Source organism: Mytilus trossulus, chromosome 2, assembly GCF_036588685.1.
Source record: "Mytilus trossulus isolate FHL-02 chromosome 2, PNRI_Mtr1.1.1.hap1, whole genome shotgun sequence".
NCBI classification, from domain to species: Eukaryota; Metazoa; Mollusca; class Bivalvia; order Mytilida; family Mytilidae; genus Mytilus; species Mytilus trossulus.
Window position 1 is genome coordinate 102,835,854 of NC_086374.1, and position 27,144 is coordinate 102,862,997.

The 27,144-nt window shown below is 31.3% G+C and overlaps 1 protein-coding gene across 1 annotated transcript in view; it reads right to left on the reverse strand.

Annotated features, from left to right (window-relative positions):
- The window catches only part of LOC134706180 (general transcriptional corepressor trfA-like), a 34,675-nt gene extending 14,216 nt beyond the window's left edge, over positions 1–20,459 (reverse strand). The window contains exons 1-6 of the mRNA XM_063564888.1: positions 19,958–20,459; positions 15,016–15,079; positions 10,667–10,775; positions 9,070–9,117; positions 6,270–6,390; positions 2,783–2,913 (exon numbers count right to left, since the gene is read on the reverse strand). Coding sequence (XP_063420958.1) covers positions 2,783–2,913; positions 6,270–6,390; positions 9,070–9,117; positions 10,667–10,775; positions 15,016–15,079; positions 19,958–20,272 — 788 coding nt within the window. The 5' untranslated portion in view covers positions 20,273–20,459. The remainder of the gene's footprint in view (positions 1–2,782; positions 2,914–6,269; positions 6,391–9,069; positions 9,118–10,666; positions 10,776–15,015; positions 15,080–19,957) is intronic.
- Positions 20,460–27,144: the final 6,685 nt, after the last annotated feature.

Here is a 27,144-nt window from a genome sequence, read left to right on the forward strand (position 1 = left end):
AAGGTTAATCAACACAAATCACTGGAAAACATTAGTTGGTTTGTACATATAGATTAACAGGTTTTCTACACATTGATATCGTTAAATATCAGCTGCGAGCCACAATGTGAACCTTTTGGAGAGTGAACAGAGGGAACGAGTTGTTTATCGTTCTATTAATGGTCTATATTCGTTTATCCTTCTATTAATGGTCTTTTTTTCTCTCCCTAAGACAGTTTTACGCTTGACGAAAGGAAGCTTGATAATGTCTCCTCTCACATTGTGACGTCGCTGATAACTTCTCCTCTCACATTGTGACGTCGCTGATAATGCCTGGTCTCGTTTTGAAGTCTTGATACGAAAATTACTGAGCGACAGAGCAGGGTTATATTGGCGTAGGAAAGGACGATAATATCCATTATAAGGTACACATGAGACCACTCAGTATAGAAAGAAAACATATAAAAGAATAATAAACATTATGATGATCCAAATCATCTTAGGCAGAAGGAGTTGCAACCTTTGTTATTCAAATTATCTACTAGACAAATATATATCATTTAAAACATGTCAGTACCAAACACAATATTGACCCTTCAACTTTCATGGAAGTATTAGCATTTTAAAGAAAAAATCATGTATGAAAAAATTGCAGAAATGTTTGCGCTATCTATGCATATTTATTGTTTGCTAAAATTTAAAGGTAACTATACAGCACCAAAGTATGCAACTGATCAAATTGTGCTGAAAATCTCCTATATTAATAAACAGCTGCACCAGAAGCGCAAGATATATATGTAGGCCCAATGTGTAACATATTAAAATGGAAACAAAAATAACATGGCATATTGAATAAAAGCATTTTCATAGTCCTAAGTCATTAAATCAGAAATGATTCTGATATGATTTGCATATCTACAAATACTTGAACTGTATTGGTCAGTCAGAGCTTTGAAAGGCCTCAAGAGACCATGTTGCAGAATCTGATTCCTTAACCTATGCAAAAACCTATGTCCATTTTATTGTGAACTCTTCATGCACAATACACATGCATGAATTTCGTGAGTTCCTTCAGACTATTATTCAGTCTGTCAATTAATTGCCCCACTTTATACATCAATAACCTCCAGAAAAAAGTGTGTTTATCCTATGGTTGATATAAGAGGCTGTTAGAGTGTCAGCAAACCAGACTTGTATTTGTTTCCTGCCATTTTTCAATATCACAAGGACAATAACTTCTGAACGGTGATGGTGTATTTCATCAAATAACGTGGAACTTGACCTTCATGTTGTAATTAGTAACAACATATTCAAATTTGAAAGCTTTGGATGAATGGTTCATGAGATAAAACACAAATATGAATGGAAACACCATTTTTCAATCTTTCAAGAACCATAACTCCTGAACAGTGAAAGTGAATACTGTCAATATGGAACTTGACTTCCATTTGGTCATCAGAAACAACAAATTAAAATTTGAAAAGCTTATAAAACCCAATTTCCAAAGAAAATGTTAAAATACAATAATATATTTTTGTATAATTGGTGACATTCTATAAGTTGGTGTGCATGCAACTATTCTACATTTAACTAATAAGTGATATTCATCCTCTTGGCCTAGATCACCAATTACATACTTCTAATTAAAAGGCAATGTAATCTTAAATAGTATAAATTCAAATAAATGCTTGCATGCAACCATATTCCCTGTATGTATGTATATGTGTAGCCAGTTCATGCTTCATTTGTATTAAAAATTATAATTTTCTTACATGTAATTATCTCTACAAATCAAGTATACAAATAAGAATAAAAAAAAAGATTTTTAATTTAATTTATAAAGTTATCTGCTTCAGTTAATGTTTTGTAACAAAATTGAGAAAAAAAACGATGAAATGTTATGAATTTGTTCATTGATTTACTGAAACTAAACCAACTTATTTTCATGGATTATTTATTTCGCGTTTAGCCCTTCCAAGCCCGATTTGCAGCAATTTAATTTTGCCAATTTCAAATCTACTAAAATGAAATAAAAAAATGGGGTCACCGTTCATTTACTCTCACAATCTGCCTTTGAAAGAAGCGTACATTTTTGTTAATGTCCTTTTTTTCTGTTGAGCTAATAGGAGAAATAAGGGTAATATTGAAATAAAAAAAGAACTAAATTACAGAAATCGCTTAAATTTTACAATTATTTAGTTTACGTACAGCTTATTCGAAAACAACTATAAAAAATATAGGTCACCTATGATTTAAAAAAGATATTTCAATTTTAATGCCAAAACATGGCATTTTTGCACCAAAGGGAGATAATTTGGAGCTTTTTCACTGATAACTACATTTTAAAAGTCTCCTGGGGCCAACACAAATTGAATTTTTGGAATGATTTTTGTACTATATGATAAAGTAACAACTACTTAAGGTAATTATTAAAATTTGTAATGAAAAATAAATGTTTAATTTTTTTCTGAAAATCTTATACCCGCGAGCCTCCTTAATCACTCGCAAACATTTGTTGGTAGTATTTTGGTGAACAGGGCAATACCGAAAATACTATGTTTTCTCTATAGTGACTTAGACAAAATATTAAGAACTACAGACCCAAAAGACACATATATATCTTTATTCTGCAGGGTTCTTTTATGGTTACTTTCTTTTTACCATTTGCCAAGTAAAACTTCTTAATACTTTCAAACATTCTCATAATACATTAAAAAAAATACTAACTGTTGAATATCTATAAATAAAAAATGACTACAATGATCCTTCACACTTTGTACCAATCTGTTATACATGTACTTACTTTCCCTTAAGGAGCCTCCCATGGAGTTTAGCCTTTTGTTCAACTGGTTCTCTGGATAACATTTTACCGACTTGGAACGTAGCAAATGCTGTCATGTCTTTTAGATCTTGTGCTGGAGAGGAAGGTCTTTCCTAAAATATGTATACAAACTTCCATGTATGTATGTACTATTAAAACATTGCAATATTGATTATTAATTCTTCCAAGTTAAGAACCATATTTCTTTTATGATGAAAGTATATGTCAAATATACCTCAATGGCTCAAATCCTTATTTATACTTTATACATATCATCATATATCAAGCTATTCACACACTCTGTTATATTTGCAGTTAAGCCCAAACGATGCATTTAAGGTGGTATGGGAGTCTAAAATAAAAATGATAGAATTTGTTCATACTTTGTCAAAATGTAGTATCTATTGATACATAATCAAAAATATTATGGAAGTACACCACTAATTCATGGTCCCATTGCTTTCTATGTTAAATTCCTCCGTTTCAAAAAGGCACACCTCTTTTATTTTAAGTTCAAATAAAGTGGCAATCATTGCATTTCAAAGCAACACTTTATGGTGTCTTGTACTAAAAAAATCAACATACCTTGCATGGCATATAAGAAAGAACTGGTTCCCGGAAGTTCAGAAGTACCAAAACAGGTACTTCAGATCTGACAAACAGACAAAATGTACCCTCTTTTTAAAATTTGGTGCAGTTCTTTTAATATTCAAAACTAAAAGTCCAAAAGTGTTCTACAATGATCACCAGTCCTTCAGCTTTCATTTGATACCAAAAATACCTAAATATTCTACATATTTTGAAAGTTACACTCATGCGTAGGAACTATTTTGTGTTAAATATGTACTACTTTCTGGTATGTGCTTTCTGGCCGGGCCTGAATTAGTGGTGTTACACCTATAACAGAACCAAAGTTGCTATATTGACTTGAGCATTACTTTTTTTCATTCTATGATCTATTTCGAGCAATAAAAAACATATAAAGCTTTAGTCCAAAGACTATTTTATTACTTCAAAGCTCAAATTGGACTGGTAGTAACATATGGGTTATTCAAAGAAAACTGCATATGTATATTACCAGTGACCAATATACTTTTTTTATTCTCAATATCATTGTTTTATTTATTAATTTCTATTAAGAAAGCTATGCGCTTACTAATAGTCATATTTTTATCAGAAGTTCTTCATTAAATAAAAATATATTAGTCCAAACTTAGGACATAGATGAGAAATAATCCCCCCTTTTTTCTTGAAATTCAAAAAAGGCTTTTTTTTGTATGAACCATAAATTCTGTGGGAAAACATAGACAAATAAGAGCAATTCATATATCCCTCAGCTATATAACTTGCTAAACTGGTTCAAAATTGCATGCACAGTGAGATTTTAGAATTCTTATATGAGTATATACCATTTGCCTAGATTGTAAAAGGCTACCATAAGAAAAAAAATAATCTTGAAAATCAGAAAATTATTTTGACCAAGAGCTTTTCTGTTCCTTATACAAGTCATAAAATACATGTTTTATGGATTTCAATCAGAAAAAATGCAAAAATAAGAACTTGGAGTCAATTCCTGACTGCATGCATGTTGTATGACCATAAAAGGCTAACATGCTTGAGTATGCCAATTTAAGAGCTTAAATTTCCCATAAGCAGGTTGGTTGACCAAAAAAAGATGATTAAACATGATTACTAACATCATATTTGACTTATTTTCATTGGAATAGGTACAACTTCTAAAAATTGGATTTCTGGTGATTCTCTGTAATAGGAAGTACACCACTAATTCATGGTCCCATTGCTTTCTATGTTAAATTCCTCCGTTTCAAAAAGGCACACCTCTTTTATTTTAAGTTCAAATAAAGTGGCAATCATTGCATTTCAAAGCAACACTTTATGGTGTCTTGTACTAAAAAAATCAACATACCTTGCATGGCATATAAGAAAGAACTGGTTCCCGGAAGTTCAGAAGTACCAAAACAGGTACTTCAGATCTGACAAACAGACAAAATGTACCCTCTTTTTAAAATTTGGTGCAGTTCTTTTAATATTCAAAACTAAAAGTCCAAAAGTGTTCTACAATGATCACCAGTCCTTCAGCTTTCATTTGATACCAAAAATACCTAAATATTCTACATATTTTGAAAGTTACACTCATGCGTAGGAACTATTTTGTGTTAAATATGTACTACTTTCTGGTATGTGCTTTCTGGCCGGGCCTGAATTAGTGGTGTTACACCTTATAAAAATGATAGGTCACCGTGCATTTTCTCAAGCTACAGGTTGTCACAAAATGACAAATTTTGTATGGATTATACAGGAAAAAACACCATTTTGTGAATAAAAACTAAACAAAATGATAGAATTGTAAAATACATTAGGAAAAGATTGCTTTCAGACAATGCTTTGAGAATATCAAAAGAAAAGATAGGGTCACCGTACGTTTTTTCCATCGAAAAGACAAAATAGGAAAATTTCATGTAGAGTCCTTCAGAAAATGCACTGTTATAGAGTTACCTCCCCTTAAAATGCCAATTTGAAAAATATTCAAAAACAACCAAAATTAATCTACACTTGTAAAAATATTAATATTTCTAAGTTATATTCTTATAAAGTGGTTCTTTTAGATGAAAATTCACATTAAATTCTGCATTCCTGCATCAAATTTTGATAACTTGATAGAAAATATTGACCTTAGATTCTCTGTTTTTTACAATCCAAGATGGCGAAAGACACCCATACCACCTTAAGGTGGTACCTAACACTTTCCCTAAAATTAATTTGCCTCGTTTAATTTTCATAAAATTTTGACAATGTATTTACTTTGACCCTTTTACAAAAATATAAAAAATTCAAAAAATTTTAACCAAGCGTTTTATCAGAAAATTTCACTGGTTATATAGCAGCTTGATAAACACTAATTTTGATCATTGAGAGGCTTTACATTGCCTTCACAATGCAATGTTATTAAAACGTTTAGCTAATATTACAGAGTTATCTCCCTGTAGTGTTAGGACTTAGATACCACATTAAATCTTCAATTATTTTCATGCCTTTTTATTAATCAACGATGAGATGTTCTAGGAGCATAAATTTCATGGGAAATTTTGTACTGCAAAAATTGCTAAAGATTCACACAGTATAATATACTGATATACCCGTACTTCATGTTCTTTTTTGATATAATAATAGATTATGGTTGATCATCTCCGCAACATTGATATTCTTGATTGAGCCGGTACGAGTTGAGATGACCAATAATAATCTATTAATTGCTTTTTAACCATATAATGACAACGTCGTTAATTTCATTGACAAAGTGAACTTGCGCCCCTAGTATCTTTATAGCGATAACTTTTCATATTACTCTACTGTGATGAGAAGTGATATTATCAGTCGTTAAAATCAAAGGAAAATTTCCAAAAATAACAATAAATCAAAATATTTGCGAATTTTTTTTTATCATTACCTGAGATGTTTCTGTCTTCTGCATAGAATGTTTGAAAGGAGACTTGATGTGAACATTTGGTTTGGGTTTCTGTCGATTTGTAGGTGATACAAAGATTGAAGATGCCGGTGTATTCCTTCCACTGCAAAATAGCAAAAGAAATTTCTAATAACAATGTACCTTTAATATTTCTAAATGAGAATTTCACACATAATTTTTGTGACCTGAATTTTCTACAATGGTTTAAGTGTTTCTTAATATGGGTCAGGAAAACCTGTAGCTTTTCACAATTTTCAAAAGAATCTTTTAGAATTAACAAGAGTATTCCAAAAACATAATATTTTGGAAAGAACATTTTTTGTATGGATGGTAAAGTTAAATCAACCTTCATTCATGGTTAACTGAAGCAGGTCATTTAAATGCAAATGGATGCATTTTCTAATTCACATATTCAACATATTAGCCTTATTTCAGAGGTTCATTAATAATAATAATAAATTCCTATAGCAGTCAAGTGAGACTTTGATCAGATGCATTCATGCAAATCCAAAAAGTAGAGTGAAGTGACCTAATTCAGACATGCAAGTTTTCTTATTTTATTCTTCTTAAAAGCTGAATTATCATGACAGAAACTGAACATTTTGTTTTCATCAATCTGTTTCAAAAAAAAAAGAAGAATTATGACAAAATAGAATCCATAAATCTGGACATAGATTAGCTGGCAACATAAAACCTATAAGGAATTTTGAGTAATGAAAAAGAATAACCCATGAAAATTTTTAGGAACATAAAAAAAAATGGAGAATGCTTCCATTGGACACAGATGATGCTCCCCCCGATTGCATTTAACATTATAAATGGGCATAATTTCGAAGAACAGTTACTGTGGATTCATTTATTTTCGTTGATACCAATTTTCGTGGATTAAGAAAATCTTGCATATTCGTGGATATTTATTTCATGGTTTTGTCGAGTCTGTATATATAAACCTATATAAAAGTTTGAATTCGTTGAACATTTAATTTCGTGGTTCTGTTGTACCCACGAAATCCACGAAAAATTAGTATCCAACGAATAATGAATCCACAGTAAAGTGACACCACCCAAATTCGACCTTTATCTGTGTTTTGTTGTAATAAGCATTGTGTGTAAGTTTCATGACATTTCGGTTGAGGCAAACTAAAGTAAGCGAGCAGAAACCAATTTTGAAACGTTCATATGGACGGATGTTTGGGTAGACAAGGGGAACACAGAATGCTGAGCCTCTGGTGATAGCAGGACATTAAAATAAAAGCTTATTATCATTTTCCTGAAGAAACTATAATTTAAACAAAAAACATTGAATATTTATAATAATTTCTTGGAATTTTTTTCTCTGAGTGTAGTCCAGTGATCTAGGAAATTAAAGAAAAAATGATCTTCACAAAATACAAATGCATTTGACTTAAGGTATGTTTGATGTACTTCCATTTGATTTAACATTATCTTAAAAACCTACAAAATAATTATTTACATGCTAATGCCTATTGGTCTAGCCACTGCTAACACAATTCATTGTCAATAGCTGCTACACTAAGTTCTACTAATTAATATACAACATTAAAAGACTTACTGCTAGAAATGAATGAAAGACTGAAAGAAGGTACATATTTATTGATAGGCTCATAGCATCATCAGAAATTATATTTTGAGAACTGTAAGCAAAACACTATATAACTGGGAAGGGAACTCTAACATACATACCACTTTACAAATTTTTTGTTTACCCTATGGTATATAAAATATCTTTATTACAATATACATACTGATAAAGTCTTATTCTCCTATGAAACGGTTTAGAAGTCAGATAATTTGAGATTGAATTATTTCCCTTGGCTGCTGTTTTAGTGGTTTAAATGGTTGTCTGGATTATACAAGTTCACCCAAATTGAAACATGTTATACATACAATTTTGATATGAGAGTCTTAGTAGATTGAAGTATTGAATGAATAACATAAAACTTTTAAAAATAATAAAAATTGTTTGTAAAAAACTTAGTGTCTAATTAAGGCACGGTCAGTTAACATTTTAAATTGGCAGAATTGTAAAGAAATTTCTGCACTTAGACCTCCAGCATTGTGATGAAGGAAATAACATAAATTGTGTCCATTAAAAACTATAAATTCATATGTGGAATTCATGTGAAATTTTGCTTATCATTTCAAATGTGACTGTTTTCAGTGCTTATATAATCTGTATAACTTACCTGCAAGTTTATGCTGACAAAATTAAATAAACAATATGGAATGTTTGTAAAAAACAACTTGTGTAGGATCAATTTAACAAGTGAATTCATAAACCATGCAAATTTCAATTGGTGACAGGGGTGCAGACTTTTGTTAGATGTGCATTTAAACTTTCCCAAATAACAATATTTCATATTGAGAAGAAGCGCATATTATCAAACTAATGCCAGGTTCACACTTTGACCTTGATAACAAAATTCCACATTTTGAGGAAGTGCATTTTAACAAACGCATGCCACATTCACACTTAAACCTAGATAACATTATTGCACATTGGTGGAAGTGCATTTTCATGAACTCATGCCAGGTTCACACTTTGACCTACATAAAATAATTTAATTGGAAGAGGTGTATTTTCATGAACTCATGCCTAATAAGGGTCACACTTTAACCTAGATAAAACAATTTCACATTGGGAGGAAGTGCATTTTAACAAACTCATGCCAGGTTCACACTTTGACCTTGATAACATAATTTCACATTGGGAGGAAGTGCATTTTAATGAACTCATGCCAGGTTCACACTTTGACCTTACCGTCTTCGAAGTTTACTGGGAGCACTAGCTGTCTGTCGCAAATTATCTCTATTCAGCAAATAAACACATGCTAATTACAAATATTTTACATTTACAAAATCATTTAATGGGAGATAACTCCAGATATAATAGGGAACTTTATATTTTACAGATCTGTTACTATAGAAACAGCTAAAATATTAATCATGTTAATTCATTCATCAACATTGTTTAATCTTATTTTTTAATGAAGAAAAGATTCATTAAATGTTTACCAATTAAGTTGATTTAAAAGCCATTCCATCTAGCCAATCTCCTTCCAGTCCAGCAAGTTAACGACAGAGAATATTTCTAATAGCAATACAATTTCCCATAATAAGACAAAACATTTCCTATAATCCAATAATTTGTAAATGATGATATTCCATTTGCCATAATGAAGAATGTTTTGATTACCAAACGTGCTGCTTTACAAATAGCTGAACAGCGTGCAGCTTAAATGGCTGAAGAGCTTCTCGACTTGGTTTAATTCTACAAATTCAAATTCTAGCTAATGTAAGAAGCCTATAAACATTAGTTTTCTTAGCTTGTTTATTGGTGATGTTCATTTTTGGTTTTTACATTTAACAAACACATTCTTTAATTTTACACATTTCATCATCACATATGTTTATTTAACACCAAATTGCATATAATATGCTTGCATTTACCCAAAAGTTTTACTGGTAGATATATGTCTTCATACTTTTATTTTGTAAAAAAAAATAGTTTGGGTTCCTTAGCAAATTTCTTTTATTCGTAGCTTCAAAAATATCTAAATTATTAACAACATTGAAAGACCAAACATCATCATACAATGCTTTTGCTAGCTAGCAATTTAGGAACATTCAATGTTCAATGTATTACAATCAAAATTAGCTATAGTAATTGTATCATACAATTATTCCAATTATAATACAATTTAAAATTGAATTAAATACAAATTTAGAATGACAAAAATTTTCCAATCATTTAACTACTACTTTTACACCAACCCAAACTGAAAAAAAGCAATAGACCACTTTCGAGTTCATCCGTCACCGGAAAAAACTCGTCAATTATATGCGCCTTTATCACCGTCATCTGTGCGTTTGGGGGCGTCGTCACTTCCCTACAATGTTGAGCGAGTGGTTGGAAAATTATAATTCTATATTGTACGAATTTTTTCGGCAAATTGAATTCTGAAAATAGACAATCAACACTGCTGTCATTAGGGAATTGTCAGTAAGTACCTACGGAGCAACCATTATTTCTAGTTTATCCTGCACAAAGACGATCACTAAGACGCTTGATGAACGTAAATAGTGAAGGGATACAGGCGAGCCCCTCTATCTGGTAAATGACGTCATAAAGGCGTGCATAATTGACGAGTTTTTGCCGGTGACGGATGAACTCGAAAGTGGTCTATTGGTTGTCTCTTTGTTCAACAAAGATAAAAAAAACTTATTATTTTTAAAAACTTTAATTCAGTATACATAATTATGGCTAAATGACTTTAGTTTCAGAAGAAGAAGAAAACATTAATTAAACAAATCAGAAAACAACAATAAAGTCATAAAATGATCTAGTTTGAATTTACCTATTAATATAAGGTGAAGGTGATGCGCCATCAGGGACATATAACCTGCCTGACACTGTAGGAGCTCTGCCTCTACGTACAGACGATGATGGCCTTTGTGGAAGACGTGCTGTAAAAAATAAATCATGAATTCAAAGTTTCATAAATGATGATTGTGATAAATATATCATTACTCCGAATTCAGAAACTTTATTTATGTTTTTATTATCAAATTGTGTTTTGATCAGTTTTACAAAAATAAATATTCAATTTTGTTCTGGCAGCTCTTAATTAAACCACAATGATTAATTCTGCATTTGTGTTCATTTTTCAACAACAACAATAACTAGAGGCTCTAAAGAGCCTGTGTCGCTCACCTTGGTCTATGTGCATATTAAACAAAGGACACAAATGGATTCATGACAAAATTGTATTTTGGTGATGGTGATGTGTTTGAAGTTCTTACTTTACTTAAAGATTTTGCTTCTTACAATTATATCTATCATGAACTTTGCCCATTAGTAACAGAGAACTATATTTGGTAAAAATTTACATAAATTTACCAAATTAATGAAAATTGTTAAAAATTGACTATAAATGGCAATAACTCCTTAAGGGGTCAATTGACCATTTAAGTCATGTTGACTTATTTGTAGATCTTACTTTGCTGAACATTATTGCTGTTTACAGTTTATCGCTATCTATAATAGTATTCAAGATAACCAAAAACGGCAAAATTTCTTTAAAAATTACCAATTGGAGGGCAGCAACCCAACAACCAGTTGTCCAATTCATCTGAAAAATTCAGGGCAGATAGATATTGACTTGATTAACAATTTAACTTCTTGTCAGATTTGCTCTAGATGCTTTGGTTTCATAGTTATAAGCAAAAAACTGCATTTTACCCCTATGTTCTATTTTTAGCCGTGGCGGCCATCTTGGTTGAATGGCCAGGTCATCGGACACATTTTTCAAACTAGATACCCCAAAGATGATTGTGGCCTAGTAGTTTCAGTGGAGATTTTGTAAAAGATTACTTAGATTTATGAAAAATGGTTAAAGATTGACTATAAAAGGCAATAACTCCTAAAGGGGTCAACTGACCATTTTTTAGCGGTAGCGGCCATCTTGGTTGGTTGACCAGGTCACGCCACACATTTTTTAAACTAGATACCCCAAAGATGATTGTGGCCAAGTTTGGATTAATTTGGCCAAGTAGTTTCAGAGGAGAAGATTTTTGTAAAAGATTACTTTAATTTACGAAAAATGGTTAAAAATTGACTATAAAGGGCAATTACTCCTAAACGGGTCAACTGACCATTTTGGTCATGTTGACTTATTTGTAGATCTTACTTTGCTGAACATTATTGCTGTTTACAGTTTATCTCTATCTATAATAATATTCAAGATAATAACCAAAAACAGCAAAACTTCCTCAAAATTACCAATTCAGGGGCAGCAACCCAACAACCGATTGACCGATTCATCTGAAAATTTTAGGGCAGATAGATCTTGACCTGATAAACATTTTTATCCCTGTCAGATTTCCTCAAAATGCTTTGGTTTTTGAGTTATAAGCCAAAAACTGCATTTTACCCCTTTGTTCTATTTTTAGCCGTGGCGGCCATCTTGGTTGGTTGACCAGGTCACGCCACACATTTTTTAAACTAGATACCCCAAAGATGATTGTGGCCAAGTTTGGATTAATTTGGCCAAGTAGTTTCAGAGGAGAAGATTTTTGTAAAAGATTACTTTAATTAACGAAAAATGGTTAAAAATTGACTATAAAGGGCAATAACTCCTAAACGGGTCAACTGACCATTTTGGTCATGTTGACTTATTTGTAGATCTTATTTTGCTGAACATTATTGCTGTTTACAGTTTATCTCTAACTATAATAATATTCAAGATAATAACCAAAAACAGCAAAATTTCTTCAAAATTACCAATTCAGGGGCAGCAACCCAACAACCGATTGACCGATTCATCTGAAAATTTCAGGGCAGATAGATCTTGACCTGATGAACATTTTTACCCCCATGTCAGATTTGCTCTAAATGCTTTGGTTTTTGAGTTATAAGCCAAAAACTGCATTTTACCCCTATGTTCTATTTTTAGCCGTGGCGGCCATCTTGGTTGGTTGACCGGGTCACGCCACACATTTTTTAAACTAGATACCCCAATGATGATTGTGGCCAAGTTTGGTTTGATTTGGCCCAGTAGTTTCAGAGGAGAAGATTTTTGTAAAAGTTAACGACGACGGACGACGACGACGACGACGGACGACGACGGACGCCGGACGACGGACGCCAAGTGATGAGAAAAGCTCACTTGGCCCTTCGGGCTAGGTGAGCTAAAAAATGTGATATGTGATATAACCTTTGATATAATTGTAAGCACACAAGATGTTAACCTTGAGCTTACAAGATCTGACAGACAGACACCTGGATGGACAGACACCGGGTACTTCTGTGAGCCCTTCAGTGTGTTGCTCAGTGGAGAATAAGTTATATAGTTTACATTGAACTTTCACTCTTAAATGCATTAAAGTTGTCAATGAGCAACCACATTATTCCCATCATAATTTCATTATAACTTTGAAAAATTTGGCACAAAATGAAAATAATAAATTGTAAATTTCTTGTGTTTGATGAACTTTTCTTCATCATAACCTTTTCTTTAAAATCAAGTTGGCAAGGGATTTATCAAAGAGCATACCTTCCACAGTTTACATGTTTAAGACAGACTTGAGACTATTTTCTTTTTCCCCCTATATACAGTAAAATTTAAACTTTTTACAAGAAGTATATATGTAATTGTTAAAATGACATAGATTTAACCAGTAAAGATCACTTCCTGCAAATATCATCAATTAGAAAGATCATAATTGGAGACACAAAAAAAAACATCCCGTATAAGTTTATAGGACAAGAAATTGTGAACTTAAAAACACTTTCAGACTAAGTAAAGAAAACAAAAATGCCTTGAATACATGTAGGAATTTCATCAATATCTTGTTAAAAAGATAAGAACTGTGCTGCATATACATTGTAGTGATTGTACCTAACACTACTTTACAATTCCAGCACATTTTTATATTAAATCAGACTACATTGTTTGAATGGAACTACTGTAGTCTTTGAATGAAAATTTCAGCCAATTCAATAAAAATGTTTTACAGAAGAAAAATCAATACTTTCAATTAAATTTTATGATAAAATGCCATGTTAACTTTTTAATAACTTTTATACTTTAATAAATTTTAAGATTAAGCCAATCAAAAAAATTTATTGACCTACCAGAAAAAGTATTTTTACGAGCCCACCAACGGTCTGAAACAAGTTCAAATGAAGTATGGAATCGCTCGAACACAAAAAGTGGTGTTTCAGATTTGCTATCTAGGAGATCCATTTTGAAAATATGTCACTATCTCATTAATTTCCATAAAAAAAAGAGCAAAGATGATTTCACAGAGAATGTCGTTCTGACATTGAAATTCCAACAAGGATATGTTTTTAAATTCCTTACACAAGTGTGAAGCTGTCAATGTTAAACAATGTATAATTTAAAACACCTGAGACAACACAATGAGATATTATAATGAGGATTATTTGTAAGATAATTAAGAATATTTAAACCTCATAAAAGGGTTAACTAATATAAATACAAAATATCAATGTTGTATACATTATATATGAGCATGTGTATTTGTATGTAAACATGATAAACAAAACATTTTGCAAATCGGATTTTATCCTGAATAAAGTTGTCTTTTTGAAACATTTTAGTTTTAACTACACCATGTTCCAAAATTTACATGACAATGTATAAATATGTTAGAAAGATATTTGTCTTTAAAAGTTTGTCATTTTTTTCATTGTGATGTTGAAATAAGTTGTCTTTCACAAAAATAAACAAGACTTTAATATCAGGGTCTGGACCTGCTTTTCTGTTTAAATTTCATACATATATAAATATTATGTAGTTGTACAGCAGACTTTAAAAATAAATGCTTACACACTACATGTATACATGTAACTTAAATATAAAAACTTGCAGAACAAATAGATATCATTATTATTAAGGGTGGAGGGACAGATTAACAGACCAAGTTTGGCAACACAGATCACACCTTAGCCAGAAGGTTCAAGGGGTTTGTTCACTTCCCTTTTAGAAACAAATAAGAACTGTTTAAGTCAAGGTTCTGTTAGAATTGTAACTGTTAAAGTTGAGTATGATTGTATCTGGAGTCAATGAAACCAACCCCCCTTTTTCAGCCTTGGAAATTCCTGGTCTGCACATGATACTTAGAGGCGTCTTCAAAAATATCTAAACATAAGGAATTCCTGAACAAACAGTATATGATATACCTGGAGAAGTAGCAGCCGATGTCCTCCCAGAATTCATGGCATCAACCGTCAAAAACGGCTCAGTCTAAAAATAGAAATAAATAAAACTTTAACAATGCATGTGATCTTTTTAATGTACAATTTGAGTCTGCGTTTATTTACTTTTGTCCAAATATATATATATTTATATATCATGTCTTTTATGAACCTTATTGAATCACACCATACTACATGTACTAATACAGATTTAAAAATGAATTTTATACCATAATTCTGTAATTTTCATCAAGAGCAAATTCTGAGACTCGTAAATATGTTGCAAGCAGAGTCCAAAATTGATGAGTATGTTCAATGACAGTTCAGTTAAAGTGGTTCTTTCACAATTAAGTTAAAAATGATATAAAAAGATACTTAACTCCAAAATTCCAAAAGCAAAAATCCAGTAAAACTGATAAAAACAAAAGCTCAGCTATATCAACCAGTGAACAGAACAGAACAAAATGCATATTCCTACAAATGTCCTAAATTGGTAATTAAATGACTTGTATAATGAACATATATATGTTGTAAGTATCAAAAGCAAGTTAAATTCAAAGCTCAAAGCCTCAAGGCATTTAAAAAAAACATGAAAGATTATGTTACTGGCAAAAGGGGTGGCAAAACAAAAATTTACATAGAGGAAACCCTGAGCATATTATGAATGTTCAGTGAATTTCAGACTTTTCTGTATACATGTAGGTTAAGTAATTAAAATCTGTAAAATCAAGTACAGCATTAAACTGGTCTCCTCTTAGTTCTAGTGAAATGTAAGAAGGACGTGTGGTCTTTACATATTTTACATCTACAAATGTATAAAAATGTATGAAATGTGTGTACTTACATTTATTAACCGTCAATATATTGTAAAGTCACCATTATTCATGTTATTGACAAATGTTCATTGTACAATTGTAGACTTTAAAGACTTTTAAATATAGTAGTGCTATATGCGTATCTTTTGTATACATCTTAATATACCTTTGTTAAAAATAACACAAAACAACCATGATTTGAACAGATACATTTGAAATAAAACCTTGATCATCCTAGCCTGTCATATGTGATTTGTAGATTCAAATGCATTGTATGAGGGTCTTGGATAATTCTTTACTATTTCAGACTATTTTCTCTATTCTTTATCAATTTTGCCCATTATTCTCTATTCTCTAAACTTTTGCGCTTCATTTTCTCTAATCTTTAATTTTTTATGCCCATTTTCCTGTAATATTCTTGCCCACAGACACTTATACAAGTGCCTAGATGTAATATCGGCCTATTTTTTATCTCTATTCTGTAAACCCCATCCATACCCTCTTGTCTAATGTATAGTGTGATCTAACAATTGATGAAGACAATTAAAGATTTAAATCAGTAAACAGAAATACATTTAAACAACAAAGAATGATGTGCAATGGTTTTATATATACTTTAATTTTGCAACGAATAAAGCATTACATAATCATTGGATCATTCCTAAATAGAAATTGGCAGGTATGTTCAAATTCTTAACTGTCTTAATTTTTAGGTCTTTCAATATTATAGATACTATACATGTAAGTTCATATTTTTTTCTGGTGCCATTTACCATTGCAGTTGTTTATATGCATAAGGACACAATTGTTAGATATTTTATCGTGATTTAAAAAAATTATGGGTACAAATAATGGGTACAAATAATGCTATTCAAATTTACTGCAAAAAGAAGCTTGTCCAAATTTAGAAAATAGATCCAAAAAAATAATTCCAAGTTTACAAATTCATCATGTTTATCAAGATCTCAAAAATCAAAATGATAGGAAAACTACAATTTCTTCTACAACAATGGCAAAATTTGATACATGTTTGAACATGTAGTAAGTGTGAAATATCTAATGCATGCAAGAACCAATTTATGAAAAAAAGTCATATGCAGGAAAAGGGCTTTCAGATGTACAAAGTAAATAGTACATGTAATATTATTATTTAAATATTTCTTTGAAATGTTCATAATTATTTAGATGCAAGATACTTAATATATATATATACATGTATATTAAACAGACAACAATTAATAGAGGTTTTGTTTTTTATTCTACAAGGAATTAGAAAAAAATAATACTTCCTCTCTTTAAATATAATTACATGTATAATTTTAGTAAATGGATATTCGACCGTTGGTTTTCCCATTTGACTGGTTTTACACTAGTAATTTTGGGGCTCTTTATAGCTTGTTGTTTGGTGTGAGCCAATGCTCCATGTTGAAGGCCGTACATTGACCTATAATGGTTTACTTTTGTAAATTGTTATTTGGATGGAGAGTTGTCTCATTGGCAATCACACCACATCTTCCTATACATGTACCTATAAATTATTATTCAGCACTTTTAGTTTTTGGCAATGTCTTTCATATAAACCATATTATTTAAAAAAAACAAACTTGTGGTATCATTTCTAATTAGATTTTACCAAACTTGGTACCATATGCATTAGAAAGATAAAACCCACATGTATTTTTGCTAAATAAATACTGTGGAATCATTTTTTTCGTGGGTACCAATTTTCGTGGATTGCGAAAAACTCACATATTCGAGGATATTTAAATTCATTGTTTTGGAAAAGTTTGCTTGCATTCCTATGGAAAATTTGTATTTCGTTGAACATTTAAATTTGTGGTTCCTTTGTTCCCACGAAATCCACGAAAATTGGTATCAAACGAATATTAATGAATCCACACTTAGTAAATTGGTTCATTGATTTAAAGTGTAATTGATTATTCAAAAACAAGTTTTATCTATCATGTTTATTCACTCAAGTAATGTTATATGCATATATTTCAACCATAATGTCAACAAAAGATAAAATTTTAAATAATCATCAGTGTATAATATGCATCAAGAAAAAAACAAAAACAACTGAAGACAGACCAAAAATTCAAGACATATTCTCCAATATATGACTATGAATGTGCCTGCAGATGAATAGGGATCAGACTCAAGACAGATGTCTTCTACTATTCTCTTTGTTGCAATTTGTTTCATGCACTCATAATGATCATGATGATAGCAGACTTATAATTTTATACCCCAAACATATGTTTTATCTACAAAAAAACTCATCAGTAATGCTGGAATAAAACACTTTAAATGCCCAAATCAAGAAAAAGATGATGAGCATTAATAGAGATTCCAAATTCCAGAAGGTATTGCCAGAATACATTAAAGCATCAAGGTAATCAATTCTTGAACTGGTGTAGAAAATCCTTTGTATTTCAATAATTCAAAATTTTGAAAAAACAGTACACGAGTACTTTAAAAAAAAAATGACCATGGCAATTCCATTTCATGTCAACAAATTAAAGAGGTTCTAACTACTGAGTTGATGATATGTTCTCATCTGGGAGGAAAATTCCATCGGTACATGAACATGATGTAGATTTGTGTGCACATTCTTCATACAATGTATAAAGCAAATATTGGTCCCTGTATGCATGTTTGTGAAGTATATTATTACGCTATGTGCACACTTATATAAATACATGTACACATATTACATGCACATGTATCAAAAGTCACTTTTTTTTTCAAATTTAGGCATTAACATTGTTTTAATACCACTAATAATATATAATAATTGATTATTTATATAAGAGCATTAGGTTAAAAATAATAATTATGATGGTGCATGTACAATATGAAAAGAGCTTAACTATGTACATAAATAGAGTTTAAAATATTTCATAAAATTAAGCCTCTCCTTAATTAAAGGCACAAAACAAATATTATTATATACCTCTATAAAATGATTGAGTCACTATCAATGTATATATACAAATGTACATGATATTTATATATGTATATGGACTAGTACAAATGTAGTAGTTATGAAACTGTAATATGAATTTTGGGGGTATTTAACATAAAATGTCTAGTCAACAGTTTATTATATAATTACAGCTTAGAACCTGCAGTCATCATGATCAGTGATTTGCAATAATATTAGCACACTTTAATTTTTGAACTAAATTATTCCAAAAGAAATAAAAGAGTTACAGCAGCTTTCCTTCAATGTGTTCCATATAAAGATACAATGTACATGTAGTACAGATGGAACACACTTAAGTATACATGTACATTTGTTGTAGTTTATAATTACAATTAATGTCTATCAACAGGTCACTTGAGGTTGAAAACTTATAATCTTTTAATCAATATTTCCAAAAGTACAATGTATATAAAGTACCTCTCATTGTTATTAGGAATATTCATTTTTTGTTAAAAAAAATCTGCATAAATGCTTCAAACGCAAGCTCAAAATACCCATAAGAGCACATACATGTACATTTTGTAGTGAATGTTATTAAAAAAAGATGTTATTTCCCAAAGATTAATGCAGCCTTCAGCAGAAATAAACTCTAATAATACTTTAAAGTTACACAAAAATTCTTTATAAACTTAAAACATAATTTTCTTGTTTTAGTGTGAAAACATCATATTAATATTTTGAAATTAAAAATAAACAAAAAAATTGATTGTACATTTCAAAATTAGTTTTAAAAAAAATTCATATGCATGGAAAGAATTCTTGTTTCAGGACTGTTATATATATATACCATAAGCATGATAAGGGGTAATTATGCACCAACCACAATTTTAAACTTGTATATAGTTATTTATTTATTTTTTCCGATTTGGTTAATCACAACTTGTACAGCACCTGCACTTGATGACACAGCATCAGCGTGATGGTATATTTTCCGTTGCTGATTGACAAAAGAAGAAGAATTATCTATGCAAAGAATCTAGCTAGGATCTACAAAAATCTATCACACAACTGGAATACAAATGTATTTTATTGAATATTGCACATATGTGACATTCTGTACTCATGTTGAGTTGCAACCACCGTGGTAAAGGATTACCAGATAATAAAGCTTATGTAACTTTACCTCATGGGGTTTCATTGGTCTGCTTCTTGATTTGACAGGAGGTCTTCCAACCCCTGAATTAGTACTTCTATATGATCTTTCAGTTCCACTGCCAGAAATTGCACTAGCTGAAAGAACTCTTTTATTTCCGGCACTAGTTATGCGTTTATTTATTGGGATATCTATCTCCACAACCAAATCTGGATCCTGTTCAAAATTATACGTAGTGTGATCAGCTGTTATCGGGGATTTATGACCCCAGAGATGAACTCGGGTTCCATCGTGATGATCTGCAGGATTATGGTCACCAGAACCCGAGTGTGAAATGTCCCCCATATTGTTTTATTTGTGGTTATTAAGCATTTTTTATGTAACTTGTTTCGAGATTGATTAAGGTTTCTAGTTATTCACAATTAAATCTCCAGAAGAGAGGATTGTCAACTTTTTTTCATTACAGGGGTTTATTTTTCATGTGCATGTCAACCATATTGTTTACGTCCGGATAACAACCAAGCGATAACAGGTGCGACCAAAAAAAAGTCCCTGTATATACGATAATTTGTCACGTAAAATGATGGAAATTTTTCAAAATGTTTTTATTGCACCGTGATATTGATATCTGAAATGAAATAGTCATATATTATGATTCATTTTTATATTTTTTTGTTTAAATTAGTACGCGAGCGGAAGTAGGTAAATTCCGCCAAAATGGTTAATCTAAATACACAACTCGAAACAAAATTCAATAAGAACAGAACGGACGTTAATATGTCGGTTTTCATTTATTTAGACTTAACCACCACATACATCATTACATGTACAAATGTATCGAATATGTAATTAAGAATCAATTAAATATTAAATGATTTTCAATAGAAATAAATCACACGGGGGGAAACGTAAATAAAAATACACACTAAATTTATGAATGATCATGCATTGAACGGTCGGACACTGAGTGTCTTGTTTCTTATTTTCTTATTTGACATGTATCCGTACCTCGAAATGTCCTCTAGAATATATATATGAGGTGCTGCAAGTTATTCATGTGTTAATAACCCATTTTCATCTAAATTTGTGACTTTAATGTAAAAACATGCTTTATAGTTTGCGGCTTTCCTGAAGTCAGTGGGGTCATGATGAAGATTAAAAAGAACACATTTTTGAGACTAGGGATAGCCACATCTTCTTAAGAATAACACTATATTACTCTATTGATTAACGTTTTGCTGATACTTTCTTACAAATGAAAACCTCAAATAGAAACAATTGAGGAAGATGTGTTTTATTTTGCCGGAAGGACGCATATCTCCTTTCCCATCGCTTTTCCAACAGCTTTCTTCAGATGCCAAGAGTTTGTCAGCATGTATACATATGTTATAAACTTAAATTTTAAAGGTGCAAAAGATATAAATTCATAAAATTTAAATTCTAATTCGATTATACGGACATAATAGTAATTGTAACATATCCTTGTCAAGTTTACATTTCTATTGTAAAAAAAAAACAGCACACGCAAACATTGCTGCGAAAATTATAACCCTTAAAAACTCCCATTGGGATATACAAAAATTGGTAAAAAAAAACCGGAATCATGATCATTCTAGGAACTCAGGATCTGAGTTGTACGCCTACACTGAGACAGCAACTCCAGAGGACGATGTCAAAGCGCATAGCAGATGGTAATGTATAGTTTAGACCCTCAACTCTTTCGTGTCTTGTTTATTATTGCTGATTGTGTATAATAGATGTTTTTCGTGATTTTCATTTAATAATCCAAGAGTAACAAGCATTTCACACTTATAACTATAATCCTTTCATTGCATTAATTATTAAAGATTTATACATTTTTTCAGTATAAATGACTTGTTCAAATACTACGCAATAAAGATTTGAATATAGATAATCTGACACTGCCAAAAGCCGCTCTTAACAAACCTTAGTAAAGGAAGAGCGTTATAATCCGTATCATTTCCAGTTTCAACAAAACAAGCAACTTCATTGTTTGGTCTATTTTTTATTATTATGATTCATTGAATGCCGCTTATGAGTCAGATTTTATGTTGTATTTGTTTATATTTTGTTAAATTATGTTCTTATTCAGCTGCGAATGGTCACTAAAGTATACGGATGTGAAACTAAAATCAACTTAATACCGATTTGGACTATGTCTCGAAGCCAGGTAGTTCCCCGGCCCTCCCCTCTCCCAAGAGAGTGAATATATCATATGTCTCAGTCGACAAACAACCTTGTTAATTAAGATATAAACCTTCTCTCTTTTTAAAATATTATAAAATGGTCGTAGCCATTGGCTCACACCGAACAGCAAGCTATAAAGGGTGCAATAAACTACTAGTGTAAACTCATTCAGCAAACGGGAAACCCAACGGTCTAATCTATATAAAAACGAGAAACGAGAAATAGCACTTTTTCTGCCGATTAAAATCATGCTGTCATACAAACAATGATCGGTTTGCTGAACCCCTTAGTAAACCGAGAGTATTTTTTTTTGTCCGATGGCAGTTCCTGGTGGATTGGAAAAACAAATTATCCGTGGTCATTTTTGGAAAGGTACATGGTTTTGGTTACGATTACTAAATTTTGAATTTTATATATAAGGAACCCTGAATTCAGTAAAATCATTGTTTCTATGTTGACAGTTAATGCAAAAGTATGTTATTTTGTAATATACCTTTAAGTTTTCCGACATTGTCTCTATTCTACCAACTTTTGTTCCTTTCACATTAAATAAATCCATCTAGACGAAAGAAGCACATACAATAGTCCTTTGGTGCCAATTCTTATTTTTTAGTTGTATCATTTGCGATAAATATTAGTTTTCAAATGCATCAATTTCGCTACTATTTGGAATTCATTTTCGCCAATGTACGCACACTTATTATCCTATATATCAATCATATATATTAATTGTAGGAATTAATTACCATTTGTAATTCAATGAATAATTAGGACTATTGTTGCTTTAAAAGTGAAACGAAAGGTGAATTACAAGATAGAACACGAATATAAGTATTTAATCGAAGTACTCTATAAATAAAAGATTAGTTTAGACCATCTTAATCACACAATACAATATAAAAGATGGATTCTTAAATCAACAAATCTGCATGGAAGAAAACAGTGTCTATTCAAAATTAAGTCGAATTCACTTTTCAAAGTATCTAATTTCCGTGAAATGTAAACAGATTGGTAATACCTGAAACGACAAGAGAGCACCGCAACAGTAAAGTTTCGTGCGTATAAAGAATATTGAAGAGGAGATGAAATATGGTTCAAATTGAGTAATCTCCCGTTAACCAGGAAAAAAAATCTCAACCAAAAACTAACAACTTCTTCAAGCTTCCATAACAAACGCGTTTTAAAACCAGATTTACATAGATAAACATATCTTACCATCATATTTTTAAAATGCCTGTATATAACAGTTGTGTCTCACGCATTCTATTGATTAATTACGTTTGATTTCAGGGATTTTCCAATTCTCATTTTGGGTCCGAATTTTGGCCCCCATTTCAAATTCCCTTTTCAGTTCAGCTCTTAAATTCTCAATCTTATATAGACATCGTCACCAGATTTTTTTGGTGTCATATCATATTTTTTTGTTTACAAATCTCTTGAATCTAGTTTGAAATTCATGTAGATTTTCCTTCTCAGAATGCAGAATTTTCTTACACCCTCCGCTAGCATGTTGCACATGCACAGCTGATGGGTATTTTCCCATAAGGCCAACAATTAACAAACATTATTCCAAATTGCATGGGCTCTTTGTCCCTTCCCCTAAGCACTGCCAAAATCACTGGCTTTGCAGGTTTTTTTTCTGGACTACCCCATTTTGAATTAGCCTTGGAGTTTGGTATTTTTATTATTTGGTTTTGATCTAAATAATCCAAAAGTAACAAGCACTTCACAACTATAATCCTTTCATTACATTGATTATTAGAGTTTTATATATTTCTTCAGTATAAATGACTTGTTCAAATACTACGCAATAAAGATTAGAATATAGATAATTTGACACTGCCAAAATCCGCTCTTAACAAACCTGTATATGTCTAAAGCCGCTCTTAACAAACCTGTATATGTCTAAAGCCGCTCTTAACAAACCTGTATATGTCTAAAGCCGCTCTTAACAAACCTGTATATGTCTAAAGCCGCTCTTAACAAACCTGTATATGTCTAAAGCCGCTCTTAACAAACCTGTATATGTCTAAAGCCGCTCTTAACAAACCTGTATGTCTAATGTGTCCGATATTTTGCCATAGTTTATAAATATCAGCTATTATTTGTATTCCAAAAGCTACTGTACCATTAGTACAATAAAACAGAATACAAATCTGTATACCAATAGGCTACAGGCAATCTCGTTGTTGTCTGCTCTAAGTTTGTTATGTGATTTCGTATTAGGTATGGCAAAATTTCTATAGTTTATCGTAGTATTTACCTCCGGTTTAAAGAGAAATTTACGCAATAACCATCGTTCATTGAACAAAACCAACAAGAACTGTCCTCACAAAAGACATCTTCGCTCAAAAAACATCCTTTTGATAATGTTACTGTCCACATCATAGAAGTCAACATCGAGTGGGACACCACGGCGGGAAGGAGAAGAGAAAACTTTTGGAACCACCAGCTCTACACCTTAGAACCCGATGGACTTAACGAAAAAGACGAGAAAAGATACAGTAAAGATGAAGAATAATTTAGTACACACAATCGTCCTATTTATCCTGTAATATTGGCCAATGGACGTTGCAAACTTCAAGCACCAACTTTGTTATAATCTTGAACTTCATCCAAATTGTGTATTATTTACAAGTCAGATAAATTCATGTACAACATGTACTTAGAGCTGCAAAAGTTTCTGATCATCTATATCCGATTTCACATAGACAAATGCACGCTTGACGAAGTTAGTTGTCTAGCGAAATTTTTGCGTTTTTTTTTTTATTTTTGATCGTTTTGTAAATATTTTATACATTCTAATATTTATATACTTTTAAAAATATATAGTGTGTTAAAATTGCAGTGTTAGACACTTACTAATGGATCAGAAAAATCGTAAAGCACTATATGTAAATTCAAATTTGAAAGTCTGAAGTTGAAAATTGATTTCAAAAAGGGTAAATATTCATTAAACTGAAAATTTCCAAATAAGATTTTTTTTTTACAATTATTAGTATAATAGCGGGGTTGCCTATTCAGTTATACAATATAACAATCGGAGACAATCATAGAAACCATATCTCTTCTATTACATGTATTTGACTGATATTCCCTAGATTTTTAAAAGAAATTCAATAATTCACATACTAATTAGTCTTCACCGAATTCTGGACATAGTTCTAAGTTTCTTTCAATGATTCTAAATTATCTATTAGTGCATTATGAATGTGCTGGCCTAGCTTTGCCATCAGAAAAATGCTGTACCGGCTCCTGTGCTGATGGGTTTAAGATCTTGCAACGGTGCAAATATGTTGTACATTCATAAAAAGTTAGAAAGACTTTTTGTATATCTTTATTCACAGTGGGTTGGTTGCCGTTACTGCATGTGTATCAGTTTTCATTTACAGGAGTTGTTGGAATTATTCGAGATCCTTCTTTAAGGTCGATTTGATTCACTTGTTTGAAAATGTTGATGATCTTCGTTTAGTGTCGATACGATTCTGTTTTTTCAGTTCAATGATTGTCTGGTTACAACAAAACTCAAGTTAAGCTTACACGACCTATACATAGCTAATCATTAAAATAGGGGGAAAAATGTTTACTTTTACCTGCAATGTTAGAATTAAATTTTTATGCTGATAAGTTTTTGTCCCTCCGTGGGATTCAAACTCCCAATTTTGATACACTACAGCACCAATTACTTAGCCTCATGTCTAGCGCTATATACCACTCGACCACATTTGCTAAAATATAACTTCAATAGTCGTAGTCTTACATTGTCATGCACGAAAGGCGTATCTAGAGACAGACATAAGAGTTGTCTCTTTGGCACTCACACCACATCTTCCTATATCTATAAGACATATTTTAAGCGTGTGTATATGTTATATCATATATGTTATATACAATGTATTTTTATTTGTCAACTCAACAATTTTTATATATCAAATGGGATAATGATTTAATTCATTATACAGTCAGTAGAAATAAGTATATCATACAAACAAGTATAAGCAAATGACAACCATAAAATTATATATATATACCTACTGGATCTCATTTAGTGTTTGAGATACAGAGGTGATACAAATATTTATAGAAGTCTGAAAATTCCACCCAGCAGTGTTTGTCAAATTGAAATATGATTTTTATGCCGACAAATGTTTGTCCATCAACGAGATTCGAACTCACACCTTTGATACACTACAGCACCAATCGCTTTAATAGCTTCATTTCCAGCGCTCTAGTGCACTCGTCTACATCCGCTATATAAAAATGTAACTTCAATAATCGTAGTATTACCTTGTAAATATTTTGCGACATGAGCTTCATGGTATCCTTTCAAAACATAATTAAGAGTGCTCTCAGTTTTATCGTACTGAAAAGGTCTCATAAATTTCAGAGCACATACATTTCTTATGTCGTAACCTGACCATACAATGTTGTTTCGTCATTTGTGATGTTTTATTCACCTTTTATATTTTGTTTTGTTGGTCATGTCTAATTTCTTGGATCAATTATTTATTACTTTTCTGAAGATTTTCCACGACGAGCATGTGGATGAAGTATATACCCGCGCTAATGTGTTTTTTTGTTGTTGCTGGAACCTGTCCTAAGTCAGAAACCTGATGGTCAGTAGTTGGCGTTTGTTGATGTTGTTCATCAATACGTGTTCCTCTGTTTTTTTAAGATAGATTAGATCGTTAGTTTTTCCCGTTTGAATGGTTTCACACTTATCATTTTGGGGGCCCTTTATAGCTTATTATTCTATGGTGTAAGCGAAGACTCCGTGTTGAAGACAGTACTCTGACCTATTGGCTAATGGGGTTTTTCTTTTACAAATTGTGACTTGGATGGAGAGTTGTCTCATTAACACTCATTCCACATCTTCTTCTATCTAAATAAAATTATGCTATCCTGTTAGAATTCGTATCGAACCTTTTCTAAATCCCTGAGATTGTATTGCCTCTTTAACATTCAAAATGCTACAACTGGAAATATCAAGCATCTTGTAATCAAGGAGA